The following is a 13,749-nucleotide window of genomic DNA, read 5'->3' as shown; positions in this document are numbered from 1 at the left end:
GTTGTAAATATTTCGTGTTTGAGGATGTTCGAAGGCATCGGTCGCAAGGGAATTCCGAATTACAAATTTCTTTTCCATTTTAGTGAAAATGTTGAAACTTGGAAGTGTTTGTGATTTATTTTATATGCACGTTTGTTCGTTCTTGGTGTGTATTATTTACTGGCTTGATGATAAATAAGTAGATGGACATTGATATAAAAAATTAAATTCATTAAAATGAAGGTGACCGCATACTCGATACATAATTCTATATAAGTATTTAATTCGCTATTTTATGACATTAAAAACAAAAACAACTTTATATTTGATATATATGGTATATACGGTTGATTGATATTCAACTAGCTTCTTAATACGATATTACACGTGTACATGTTATAAATTCAGGTATTTTGTTGTCAAACAAACTGTAGCCATTTTTCTGGTTCACTCAAATCTATAAAAGGTAACCAATAGAGCCCGTCGTTTTAAACCCCTCATAACCCGAGAATAAAATTATATGAGGTCTAAATTTAATCTGTACCCCGAAGGGTAAACCGCACAGGAAATCAATTGTACACGCTAGAGGAAATCAACGAGAAATCAAGAAAAAATCAATGAGAAATTAACGAGAAATCAACAAGAAAACAAAGGAAATCCAAAATCATCATAGCAAATCCAGTTAAATTAGATATTTTCACCCCAAATTAGTTTTTAAAAATTAAGTTTGTGATATGAGGTACCAAATTCATTAAGTTCAGGTCGTGCAAAAATCTTACTGATGATTTGTTCTTGCCTTGGAAGTTTAGCTCTCAAACTTGTGAGAGTATGTTGAGGAGTCTTAGATCAATGACCTCAACTTTTAGCACAATTGTTAATTTTAATATAAGAGATATGTTGCATCGAAGTGACAGACTACAAACTATAAACAACATTAAAAACGATTTGGATAAAAAATTCGTTTTTCCTAGAGAAATCAGGAAAAAAGTTCAATCATGAAGAGAGATTTTGTGAAAAATGATGACTTAGGAAACATTTCAGATAAAGATGTACAAAGCACCGTAGAATCAGCTTTACGAGCTTGTCTACGTGACACTGAAGATTTAGGAATGAAAGTGATAGATTTCAACTATGTATTTTTGCCTCCGTGTAAAGACAATGAAGGCAATGACGAAGTTGAAGACGAAATGTTTAGTGAAGAACAGTGCGATCACATTGAAAATTACAACAATTCTCGAATAGCCATGAAACGTAACTGTTTTCAAAGTTTGGAAAAAGATCCAGTTGACCAAGATGAAGATTTACTGAACGATCTTTGCACAATTTCGTACGAATCTAAGAAATTTGACAGAGACATACACCTTAGAAGTTTTGATAGTGACGATATTTTTGTTGAGAAAGGTGATCTAGTCAGAATACGCTTAGATAATACAACAAAAGTTATAAAAAAATCTTCACTTTGCTGGCTGTTAGACAATGAAAAGGATAGCGTCAGTGTGGATCGTCTCCAAACATTTATTCAAAATAAGAAATGTAATAGAAGTAGAGTTAACTCAGAAACAGATACCTGCCTTCAACATAAAGATGCATCTCAAATTCTAAAACCAGTCCAAATTGGAAAACAAAAAAGACGCTATAATATATCAAGTGACTCATCTGATTTAGACAACCCAAGTAGTATCGAATATGATGACAGCACGGACACCGAAAGTTTAAATTCTTCCAATTATTCTGATGATTTGAATCCTCGTTTGAATCTCAAGGCTGAAAATAGTAAGAATGATTCTTCTAAACCAGACTTAAATATAGACGATAATATTATAGTACAATTAACAACTCAAAAACAAAACAAAAAATGTTACATTGGTAAAGTGTTATCACCTAACCCTATTTTTTGCGATTTTTTGAAAAGGAATCCAAAAATTCCGGATGCTTTTATGTTTCCGGACATTAAAGATCAGGGGGAGATCCAAGAAAATTAATATATAATGAAACTACCTACACCTCAGGTACTCAGAAGAGGCAGTTTAGTTTTTGAAAAAAAAATTATTGAAAAAATATTTGATTTAATTCTAGTTTTTTTTTAAGTGATGTGATTAAAATTTGTGATAATGTAACCTCAACCTGGGTCTTACTAAAGTAAGAAACTGTGCAAAATTCTAGGTGCCCATGAACACTTTTAAAGGGAAAAATTACCTCTGAAAATTTATCAATTGGGGTTATCCACTCTTTTATTGTACAAAAAAAAATTCTTACGTGTTAAATTTTGCATTTCAAAAGTTTTTTTCTAATATGCTTCATTTGAAAGTTGTGAACAAAAAATTAAAAGTGTTATCATCAATATTTATGGGTAGCTATAATTTAGCACAGTTTTTTACTTCAACATCATCTACAATATATATGTTACAGCTAATATCCGAAATCCGTTATTATGCATAATAACTAGACATTTTAGGAATTATGCGTAATAACTAAACTTGTCAGTTATTATGCATAATAACCGGAAAGATTAGGAATTATGCATAATAACCGAAACGTTTAGGTAATACTGATAATAACTAACAGAGGAACAGGAATTATGCATAATATTTTCAAAAAAGCTACCCACCCTGCCTCACTTTCCCCTACATATCACATGTACAGTTGATTTAAAAAAAAAAATTGGTCCAAAGAGTTTAGACAGTACTTCCCTCGCTGTCGGAAACGTGACGACTGCACGCCTATTATGTTTTTTTCGTATTACATTTTGGTAGCGGGACATTTTAAAATAAAAATTGAGTAAGTATTAATTTTTTAAATTTTATCATTATTTGGCATTGACATCTTTGTCATTTTTTTTGTGATTCCTATGATTGCTTATTAAAAACGAAGTCGTCTCTGGGGTGTATAATATGTCGCCTATGCAAAAATTGTTTGTATTGATGAGGCTGATACGTGTTTAAACTCCATATTAATTTTAATAATAATGAAAAAACTTTCAGAGTTTAAAAAATATATATTTGTAGTCACTGCTACACGTGTTTCGGTACACAGTACCGAAACACGTGTAAACACAGTACCATATTTTTTAAACTCTGAAAGTTTTTTCATTATTATTAAAAATAAATATGCAAAAATTGTCAGGCGTGAACAGATAAAAGGAACATCTTGTATAGTTCTTGTAATTTAAGACAAATAGCCATTACACTTATCAACCTGTAGACGTGACGGTGAAACATAAACTAAACTAAAACATGTTTTCCACGAATTGGAATAACCGGATGACAATGCCGACGGACCAGACATTTTTATTGCTCTGATTTCCGTTTATTGAATAAAACACTACCTACATTTTATTCGGTTTTTGGATGCTGTAATTCACATTTGGTTAATTGTAACTTGTCTAGATCTAGGGGAGCATCCCCTAACCTCCCCTAGCTACGGCCTTGTCTAGGGGTTATGAAATGTCGAGAAAATTTGAAAGTAACAAATTGCCCAATGGACTCTATTATATTACTGAACGTCCTTAGGTTATCCTCGATAAGAAAAACAACTTGAAAGTGTTTATGTTAATGCATCGAAAAAATGTCACCTAGAAATTAGTTTGATTTGAATGAGTTCGTCCCCTGAAAACAGAGGATTAAAACAATTAACTAGTAAGCTACAATCGACATAATTTTGGGTAGAATTTATTCGGCAAAATTTTGAGATAACGTCATCAATTTTGTGGGGGAAATAAACAGATTTATTTTGATTAATAATTTGCCAAGTATATAGTATTTCAAAGTATTCAGTTTTGTAATTCTTGATTTAATCCATAAAATTAATTGACTTAGTCATTCATTTTTTTCAGACACCCCGTATAAGCAAATCTACAAAATATTAATGCAGCGATAAATCACAAGTATAGAGTCATCATTCTTTACACATTTAGGATAGAATTTGTTCGGTAAAATTTTAAGGTGACGTCATCAATTTTAGAAAGCAAATATATTTTGATTAAAAATCTTACCATACTTATGATAAATTTAAAACATCTCCAAGATTCACCCTGTATATGCAAATCCAATACAGACTCATCATATTTTGTACATTTGAAATATGATTTATTCAGCAAAATTTTCAGGAGACGTCATACATTTTTTAGGAGGGAGGAGCAAATACATTTTGACTAAAAATTTACCATGCCTATGGAAACTGTAAAACATATTCAAGATTTGAAAGCAGTCGGTATTGTAGTTCCTGATTAAATCAATAAAATAAATTCACACATTCATTAATTTTTTGAGTCACCCTGTATATGCAAATCAAAAAAATATGAATGGAATGATAAATCACAAGTACAGACTCTTCATAGTTTGTACATTTTACATAGGATTTATTGGGCAAACTTTTGAGCTGACGTCATCAATTTTTTGGAGGGGACAAGTAAATATATTTTGACTAAAAATTTACCATGCTTAAACTGTAAACCATCTGCAAGATTTCAAAGCATTCGGTCTTGCAGATTCAAAATTTAATTGCAAAATGTTGCTTTGTAATTTTGATCTTTTTTCCAAAAATCTGGACATTTCGGGTAAAAACTCAATTCTGAGTCGTAAACTACATGTGTAGGACTCATCGCATTAGTGGTGGGCCTGATTAGACAAAATTTGGTTAGCGTTTTACCATCTACATGATATTCCTAATATAAGTACAAAATTTCACAACAATCAGTCCAGTACTTTCGGAGATTATCTGTCTAATAAAAATCCGGGGCGGCAGACAGACGGACAGACCAACAGACGGACAGACAGACGGAAACGGGAGACCTATTTCTTCGTCCTCTAGGGGTCATGAAAGATCGAGAAAACGTAAAAGTAGAGAGTCGGCCGACGGACTCGATTACAATACTTCCTTTGCTTACGCTCGGGAAGTAAAAACGGGACAAATTACAGTAACATAAACGTCATATTCCCATTGCTTTTCATTGATCTATGAGAACCTGATTTGCTCATTTTGTCCCGTTTTTTGTGAAATCACCTGGACATGTTAGGCAATATGCTTAATGACTAATATTTCAGGTATTATGCATAATTCCTGTTCCTCTGTTAGTTACTATCAATATTACCTAAACGTTCCCGTTATTATGCATAATAACTGAAAGTTTCAGTTATTACGCATAGTTCCTAATCTTTCCGGTTATTATGCATAATAACTGACAAGTTTAGTTATTACGCATAATTCCTAAAATGTCTAGTTATTATGCATAATAACGTATTTCGGATATTAGCTGTAACGTATACACAAATCTCGACCCAGGTTATAGGGTAAGTATTTTTTAAGAAGTTGTTTTATTTTGTGATATTTTGTTATGATCCAACAGAAATGCTTTACTTTTATGTTTAGAGTTACCGTTTTGTTTTAACATTTAATAAAATAAATGAAACTACTTGTTTTTTCTACTATAATAAATGAATAAACCCAATTTTTAAATAGTAATGACTTAAGTTATTATTATAAGTTTGACTTAATAGATCTTGTATGCACAACACAGAGATGAACCTAATAGAATGATTTTGGACTATTTGGTATTCATTAATTACCTCTGCGAACGTATGAGCCAGTCGTTGTTGCCTTATGAGTCACTGATAAGTAAAAACTGCTGACGTAACTAGAAATATCCTTGGACTTATGTACTTTTAATTTCGTAAAGTCAAAAGCAAAATTTCATAATATAATTTATTAAAAAATTAATAATAATATATAATAGACTTTATTAAATCTTTAATTAGTGATTTAAACGAACTAATTTGTACACACCAGACATTTTTAATTTCAAAATTAAAATAGACCATAAGGTTTTCTGACTGAATGTGCAAAAAATCTAGAATATTGCATACGTCCACTTTTAGAACAAACATTTGACCCAAGAAAGTGTAAAATTCATACGTATATTTATTCTATTGATTTAGACATCTAAAACCTCGATTTTAGAGTAGCGTTCTTTTTGTAAGTAAAATCAGATTTTTTTTCTTAAACATTTCAGTTTGTTGCTTAGCAGCACAATACATTTTATTTATATATTTTTTTCGTCTAAAGGGAAAGCACTTCAGCTTATCTAGTCACCGTACGTTAGTAAACACTTGGTAAAAAAAGGTTTAAATTCAACATCATTATCGGCAAAACAAAAAAGTCAAGTTAAAAAAAAGTTAACAATCGCCCTGTAGTACATTATGTAAACAAATTTTGAGTAAATCAAAAGGAAATCATAGGAAATCAAGAGGAAATCACAAGAAATCATAGGAAATCAAGAGGAAATCAAAGGAAATCAAAGTAAATCACAGGAAATCAAAGGAAATCAGAGGAAATCAAAAGAAATCGGGGAATTCAACAGGAAATCATTGTCAAAAGGAAATCAATTGTACACGTGATGGTCGGCGGTTTACCTCTCGGTCTGACTTGAAATACAAAGAAAGCTTAACAGAGCTGAACATGGTAGATAACCCGAGAATTTATTAATTTCCTTAACACGTGCTTGAAGTCCATTATATAAACGCGCTGTGTGTAGCTAAAGTGTTTGAAGCTATCTGTAACAAATTTTTGAGTATCTGTAGTAAAAAAGTGGAAGTGAGTAGAAACAAAAATCAAAATCAACAAGGGCAGTTATTTATTAAGTACATTTTAATTTTTTTGTCCACTTCCACAGTCTAAATTATCTACCATTTTAATACACAATCACATGTTATAAATCTAGGAACAACTAAATCTAAAAGTGTTGGGTCTGTTAAAGGGCTTTGCGAGCAAGCATACCACTCGAGAGTATAAAATACTATCCCGACGCTCACCAGTAAAATTCCGAAACACCGGAAAAGAATTTTAAAAAACATGATTTTAGGAAATTCGTAGAACGACAAAGGAAACACCACAGCCATAAAAACAAAAAACATGAACGGAAGAAAGCCACCAACACAACAATACGTAATCCATTCGTGTACACCAAAAGACACCAAAAACACAGTCAATTTTGCCAGAAAACCATCGTCACAAATGTGTTCCTTGAAATCACGATAAACGTAATAATACAGCCAATCCTGCACGATCATGTTCCATTTCACCAACCAACCGTGCAAAGTATATTCGTTCCACCAATCGAAGTAGAATAGACGGTCTCCGAACTGGAGAATCTCGGCAAACAAATTTTGTACCGAGTGTAAAATCAGAAAGGACGTAGCTATCACACCCGCTACTGTGAATATCATACCGACCTCGATCTCGAACAATATCTCGGATACAGTATACTTTTGTGCCCATCTTTCCGAAGATGGAAGACAGTTGATCGCGCAGAAAGTCACTGTGAAAAAACCGGCAATGCATTCGAGAAGGCACTGAATAACAAATTTCCAGTTGATGGTTTTCGTTCGAGGATAGGCGTCTCTGTAGATGAGGGTAGGAGCGAAAAGGAAGTATAGATATTTAGAAAAAGACAAACCAAAGGGTCCTTCCGAGGTCTTGGTTCGCACGAACGCATGTACTTTCATTAAAAACCTAACCTGAAAACTGATATTTTAATGCAACCAACTTTTTTAATGACGCACTTACCTGTTCAAAAGTAACAAAAAGTGTACAAGGCATATTGAAGTTAAAATAATATATTGCATCAGTGAGTAACTTGAAAGTGTAAAAATAATATACAGCCAGACATGTTAATCCAAACCAGTCCAAAATCGGGGCGGTTTCTTTGACAAACTCTCTAAGATTTGACCATAATTTAAAGAAGAAAAATGAAGCACAAGCTGATCCAAAACCACTCAACCAAACGAAGATAGCTTTATCGAAGTGGACGAAGCCCGTTCTTATTATATCCAGTCCGAAAGTTACTCTAACAAAAATTAAATTTATTTTCACTGTTTTTATTGATTTTTATTACCTTCTTGTTGTGACGTATTCTTTTCCTAGTGTTTGGATGAATAAACACGTAAAGGAGATGATAAACACATTGTAGATACTAAAAGGTCGAGAATTGGCGAAGATGTCGGTCAGTAGAGAATTTCGAATAGTAAATTTTTTTCCCATTGTAGCAAAAAATTTAAAATAAGCTGAAAATTCAGTTTGCTCATAGCTGAATAACTCGTAACTTCTTTTTGATTCATGTTGAAGGTTCTCTTTGCTTTAGCGATAATATTTAAAAGCAGTGATTAAAGTGTTAGTAAAGTAACAACATATCTACTGCGATTTTTCCAAGAATGCAAAACAAAGTGAATTATCATGTTACTACCTACAATGTTAGTGTTTACTTGTGCGAAAAAATCATGACACAGTTAGCTGTAGAAGCAGTGTATTACTTCTGTGTCTGCCCGTTCGTCCCTTTATGAAATCATGCACGTTTTTACCCTTTTCCTGATATCATGTGTCCTAAATACTGTGTTAACCCAAACTTCCCACCTTAAATTGACATGTGAAAAAAAAATTGAAAAGCAACATGGAACTCTACGTTGCGTTTCTGAAAAATGGCGGCAAGTACCGCTAAATAAAACACAAAATTAATGGAGGACACAAAATTATTTATTCCTCCATTGGCATAAAAAAGCAAAAACAAAGCTGCGACTAAATTGTGTTGGGTGAGAACACCCCTTAATGCTCAACTCCAAATAAAAACTTTGAATGAATTTGGAATGAAATCAAATTAAACGTTCTGAATTAATGCAAATATTTGAATATCATAAATTTAATAAAACAAAGCAAAATATTCTATTCTAACCTGCACTTTTTGTGCAAGTGGCGCGATAAATCCCACCAGCCCGACGAGGAACCGCGCCCTCCGCTTCTGCCAAGTGTTTCTGTGTTATTTAACCACAATCCCTTTTAAATGTTCAATTCTTATAACTCTGATATTAATGACAAATGAACAAGTGTTAAAGTTTCAAAAAGAGCAATAAACGACATTTAAATTCGCCATACAACAACACTTTTGGTACATATTTGGATGGTTTTATTTACAAATATATTATCATATGTTACAGGTTCCACTCGATTTTTTTCGGGAAAATGCAATTATTTTTATGTTTTGGAAACACTGTGTTCTACTTTGTATGGATTTTTAAATGTTTTTAGTGACAATTTTTGTGGTTAGTGGCGATAGATTGTATGATATTAACACTGAGAAAAAAAATTAAAAACTAAAATAATCGAAAATTTGAAAAATCGAAAACGTGAAAAATTCAAGATGTCAATTCAAAAATCAGATAATTGAAAATTGAAACATTGAAAAGCTGGAAAATCAAAAAACCGAGAAATCGAGAAGTCGAAAACTTAAAAATTGAAAAATGAAAAAAGATCAAGAAAATGGAAATCATGAAGTCAAAATATCGAAAAATTGAGGAATCGAAATAGGCCAAAATAAAAAATCAAAAAGTGATAAATTGAAAAACTCAAATCGAGAAACTGAACAATCAAAATATCGAAACATCCAAATCTTGATACATCGGGAAATCAAAAGATTGAAAAATCCAAAAATTTTAAAAATGAAAAAAAATCAAAAATTTAAACAAAACGAAAAATTGTAAACAGAAAATCTAAAACCGGAAGGTCGGAAAATCCAAAGATTAACAAACTGAAACATTTGAAAAATTCGAAATTGAAATATCGAAGAAGTGAAATGAAAAATCGAGAAATCGAAAAATCTTAAGTTTTAGAAATTTAAAATTTAAAAATAACAAAATTGAAGAATCGCAAGAGTAAAAAATTCGACACATCGAAAAATTCAGAAGTCAAATATCGAAAAGTCGAAGAATCGAAAGATTGAAAAATTTCAAAACTGAAATGTCGAAAAACTGAGAATCTTGAAAAATCGAAAAATTAAAAAATTAAAAAAGAAATGAAAAATCGAAAAATATTAAGCAATTGAAAAACTGTAAAATCGAAAATTGAATAATAAATAAACTGAAAAAAACCGAAACTGAAATTTCGAAAAATTGAAAAATGAAAGAAAAACTGAAAATCCCACAACTGAAATATCCAAAAATTGAGAAATTAAAAACTTGAAAAATTGAGAAATCCAAACATCAAAAAAGTGAAATCGAAAAATTGAGACCTTAAAAACAGAAAAATTGAAAAATCAAAATCTTGAAAAATCGAAAAATTGAAGAATTGAAAAACTGGGAAATCGAAACAGTCGAAAGTATGAAATGGGAAAACCAAAACATCGACTAATTGAAAAATCGAAAAATTGAATATTTGGGAAAGTCAAAAATTGAAAAATTGAAAAATCGTAAAATTGAAGAGAAAAATGAGAAAACGTAAATAATAAATAAACTGAAAAATTTCAAGACTGAAATTTCAAAAAATTGAAAAATGAAAGAAACACCGAAAAATCCCAAAACCGAAACATTTAAAAACTGAGAAATTTGAGAAATCGAAAAATCAAAAAGAGAAGTCGAAAAATTGAAACCTTAAAAAATAGAAAAATTAAAAAATCGAAATCTTGAAAAATCGAAAAACTGAAGAATTGAAGAACTGGGTAATCGAAACAGTCGAAAGTCAAGAAATGGGGAAATTAAAGCATCGATTAATTGAAAAATCGAAAAATTGAGTATTTGGGAAAGTCAAAAATTGAAAAATTGAAAAATCGTAAAATGGAAGAGAAAAATGAAAAAACGTAAAACTCAAACATTGGAAAATTGAGAAATCGAGAAATTGAAAAATTGGAAAATCGAAAAATTCAATAAAAAATAAACTGAAAAATGCCAAAACTGAGATTTCAAACAATTGAAAAATGAAAGAAAAACTGAAAAATCCCAAAACTGAACCATCCAAAAACTGAGAAATTAAAAAATTGAAAATTTGAGAAATGGAAAAACCAAAAAGTGAAGTCGAAAAATTGAAACCTTGAAAAATTGAAGAATTGAAAAATCAAAATCTTGAAAAATCGAAAAATTGAAGAATTGAAGAACTGGGAAATCGAAACACTCGAAAACCAAAACATCGATTAATTGAAAAATCGAAAAATTGAGTATGTGGGAAAGTCAAAAATTGAAATATTGAAAAAATGGTAAAATTGAAGAGAAAAATGAAAAAACGTAAAACCAAACATTGGAAAATTGAGAAATCGAGAAATTGAAATATTGTAAAATCGAAAAATTCAATAAAAAATAAACTGAAAAATGCCAAAACTGAGATTTCAAACAATTGAAAAATGAAACAAAAACTGAAAAATCCCAAAACTGAAACATCCAAAAACTGAGAAATTAAAAAATTGAAAATTTGAGAAATCGAAAAATCAAAAAGTGAAGTCGAAAAATTGAAACCTTAAAAAATAGAAGAATTGAAAAATCAAAATCTTGAAAAATCGAAAAATTGAAGAATTGAAGAACTGGGAAATCGAAACAGTCGAAAGTTAAGAAATGGGAAAACCAAAACTTCGATTAATTGAAAAATCGATAAATTGAGTATTTGGGAAAGTCAAAAATTGAAGAATTGAAAAATCTAAAAATTTTGAAGTCGAAAAAATTTTAAAATTCTAATTTGAAACACTTGAAAAATTGGGAGATTGGAAAGTCTGAACATTGAAAAATGAATTCATTAAAAACTGGACCATTTAGAAGTCGAAAAATTGTAAAAATGTGACACTGGAAAATCAAAAGTCCAGCTTTTTCGAAAAATTATTATTTAATTTTGCAAAGTATGTATATATGCCTAATTTTGGACAAAAAAAATCAACTAGTTGAAAAATTGTAAAATTACAAAATTGAGAAATTGGATAATTACAAAATCGAAAATTTTAAAAATAACAAAATTGTAAAATAGAAAAATTGCGAAATAAGGCTAATCAAAAACTTTAAAAATTGGAATTCGAATTTTTCGAAAATTAAAAATCAAGAAATTGGCAAATCAATACAATAGAATTCGGATAACTGAAAAATCAAAAAAAGAAATATTGAAAAAGCGAGGAATTTTAAAAATAACAATTATGAAATTAAAAACAGTAAACCAAAAAGTGTAAAATCGAATAATTGGAAAATCGGATAGCTTTAATAATGAAACATCGTAAACTATAAACTTGAAAAATTAAAATTGAAATTTTGAACATCAAAAATAAAAAAAAATGAAAAATTGTGAAACCACAAAATAGTAAAACTGGATAGTGGAAATTCGAAAATTTATTAAACTGTAAAAATAAAAATAGCAAAATTGTTAAAATCAAAATTCTAACAATTGAAAAATTGAAAAACCCAAAATTGGAAAACTGACTCATTAAATTGTAAAAATATGAAACTGGAAAATTAAAAAATTGTAAAATTGCAAAACTAAAAAAATATTTAACAAGTGAAAAATGAAACAACTGTAAAACAGAAAAATTGCAAAATTAGAAAAGCAAAAAATTGTAGATTATGAAACTGAAAAATCAAAAATTTGGAAAACTGTAAATCGAAATTTTGAAATATTAAAATTGCAAAAAATTAAAAAATCGAATAATACAAAAATGAAATATCGAAAAATTGAAAAACCCAAGGATGCGAAATTGAAAATTGTGGCCATTCCTGAAAGTCAATAGTTAGTTTTGAAATATTAGTCTTATCATCTGAACACTCTTTGTTTAGCTTGGAGACTGGAAACCGAGTGTTCGGATGAGAAGATTGGCACAATAAAGTCGAACGTCATTGTCATTAATTCGTTCGACCTGTTTAATTGTGCTACAGAATCTTACCACCTTTAGCACGCGTTCTAAGACTTGATCACATTTTGAAGACGAAGAAAAAACACATGATAATTTAAATCCGAAAGTTACTCTAAAACTATTTATTATTTTACTACTACACTTGTTTTAAACGATGTTTAAAATGTGTTTAACCCATTATCACTACAAATTAGTCTGATACATAATTCTGCATAAATAATTAAGAATACAATGCATTAAAATGTGTGATCCTTCGGTAGTTCTGCACATCACTTTTTTGTCCCTTTTTAAATAATGGGATTATTATACCTTGTCTCCACTACCGAGGAAACCCTTTTCCCTTCCAAACTCCATCACGTTTCGTTCTGGATTCCAACCCCTCCAGGTGCCTTTCCTCTTTTCAGTCTTTCAATCTGTCTTCCTATTTAATCTTCTGTCATTTCCGAACCTCTCCACATTTCTTCCGTCGTTGTGATTCCTTTACTTATTTTGCAGCAATTTTCCTCACAACCTTCCAATAATTCCATAAAGTGTGTTTTCCATTCATATATTTTGATTTTTTTACTGACTTCAGTCTTCCTTCTCCGTTCCTTGTTTATATATATATCTCCATACTTCTTTTTCTGTTTTCATGGATTTTATTGTCTTCTCTTCTTCTTCTCGTTTTTCTTTTTTCTCCTATAATTCTCTCTTGCTTTTAAGTACACTTCTTTATTTCCCCTGTTTTTCTTCCATTTTCTTAATTTTTGCTTTTCTCTTCAACTCACTACATTTTCCGTTCCATCTATTATTTCTCCCTTGCCATCTTTCTTTTTTCCGTAGCTTCTACGATTAAGTTGATCAGTTCTGCTGTCATAGCTTCTATCTCTTCTTCTACTTCGAATTTCATTTTTTCTAGTCTACTTCTGTATCTTTGAATTCCCTCTTCATCCCATATTCCTTTTTCTATTTCTTTTCCTTTGATTTTTATTTCCAGTGTGAAATGTGTTTTTGGGATGGCTGATGTGTCAACTTCAATTTATTATTTGCAGTAAATTTTGGCCAATTTGGTGTTCAATTGCAATAATAGGTGATAGAAATAAGCAAATAAAGGACGAACCTTAATCTGATATGTTCGGTAACAATAAAAGAACCAC

At 30.4% G+C, this 13,749-nt stretch overlaps 1 protein-coding gene across 1 annotated transcript; it reads right to left on the bottom strand.

Moving 5' to 3' along the window:
• Positions 1-6,656: 6,656 nt before the first annotated feature.
• Positions 6,657-8,070, bottom strand: LOC135130768 (sterol O-acyltransferase 1-like). Its single transcript, XM_064058189.1, has 3 exons — positions 7,868-8,070; positions 7,540-7,819; positions 6,657-7,490 (listed from the first exon to the last, which is right to left on the bottom strand). Exons 1-3 carry the CDS (start codon positions 8,011-8,013, stop codon positions 6,657-6,659), a joined length of 1,260 nt encoding a protein of 419 aa, XP_063914259.1. The 5' UTR covers positions 8,014-8,070.
• Positions 8,071-13,749: the final 5,679 nt, after the last annotated feature.

Source organism: Zophobas morio, unplaced genomic scaffold (genome assembly GCF_036711695.1).
Source record: "Zophobas morio isolate AGI-343-1 ecotype UQ-CSIRO unplaced genomic scaffold, CSIRO_AGI_Zmor_V1 ptg000018l, whole genome shotgun sequence".
Lineage (NCBI taxonomy): Eukaryota > Metazoa > Arthropoda > Insecta > Coleoptera > Tenebrionidae > Zophobas > Zophobas morio.
Note: the sequence above shows the minus strand (reverse complement) of the source record. Positions and strands in the feature narration are given on the sequence as shown.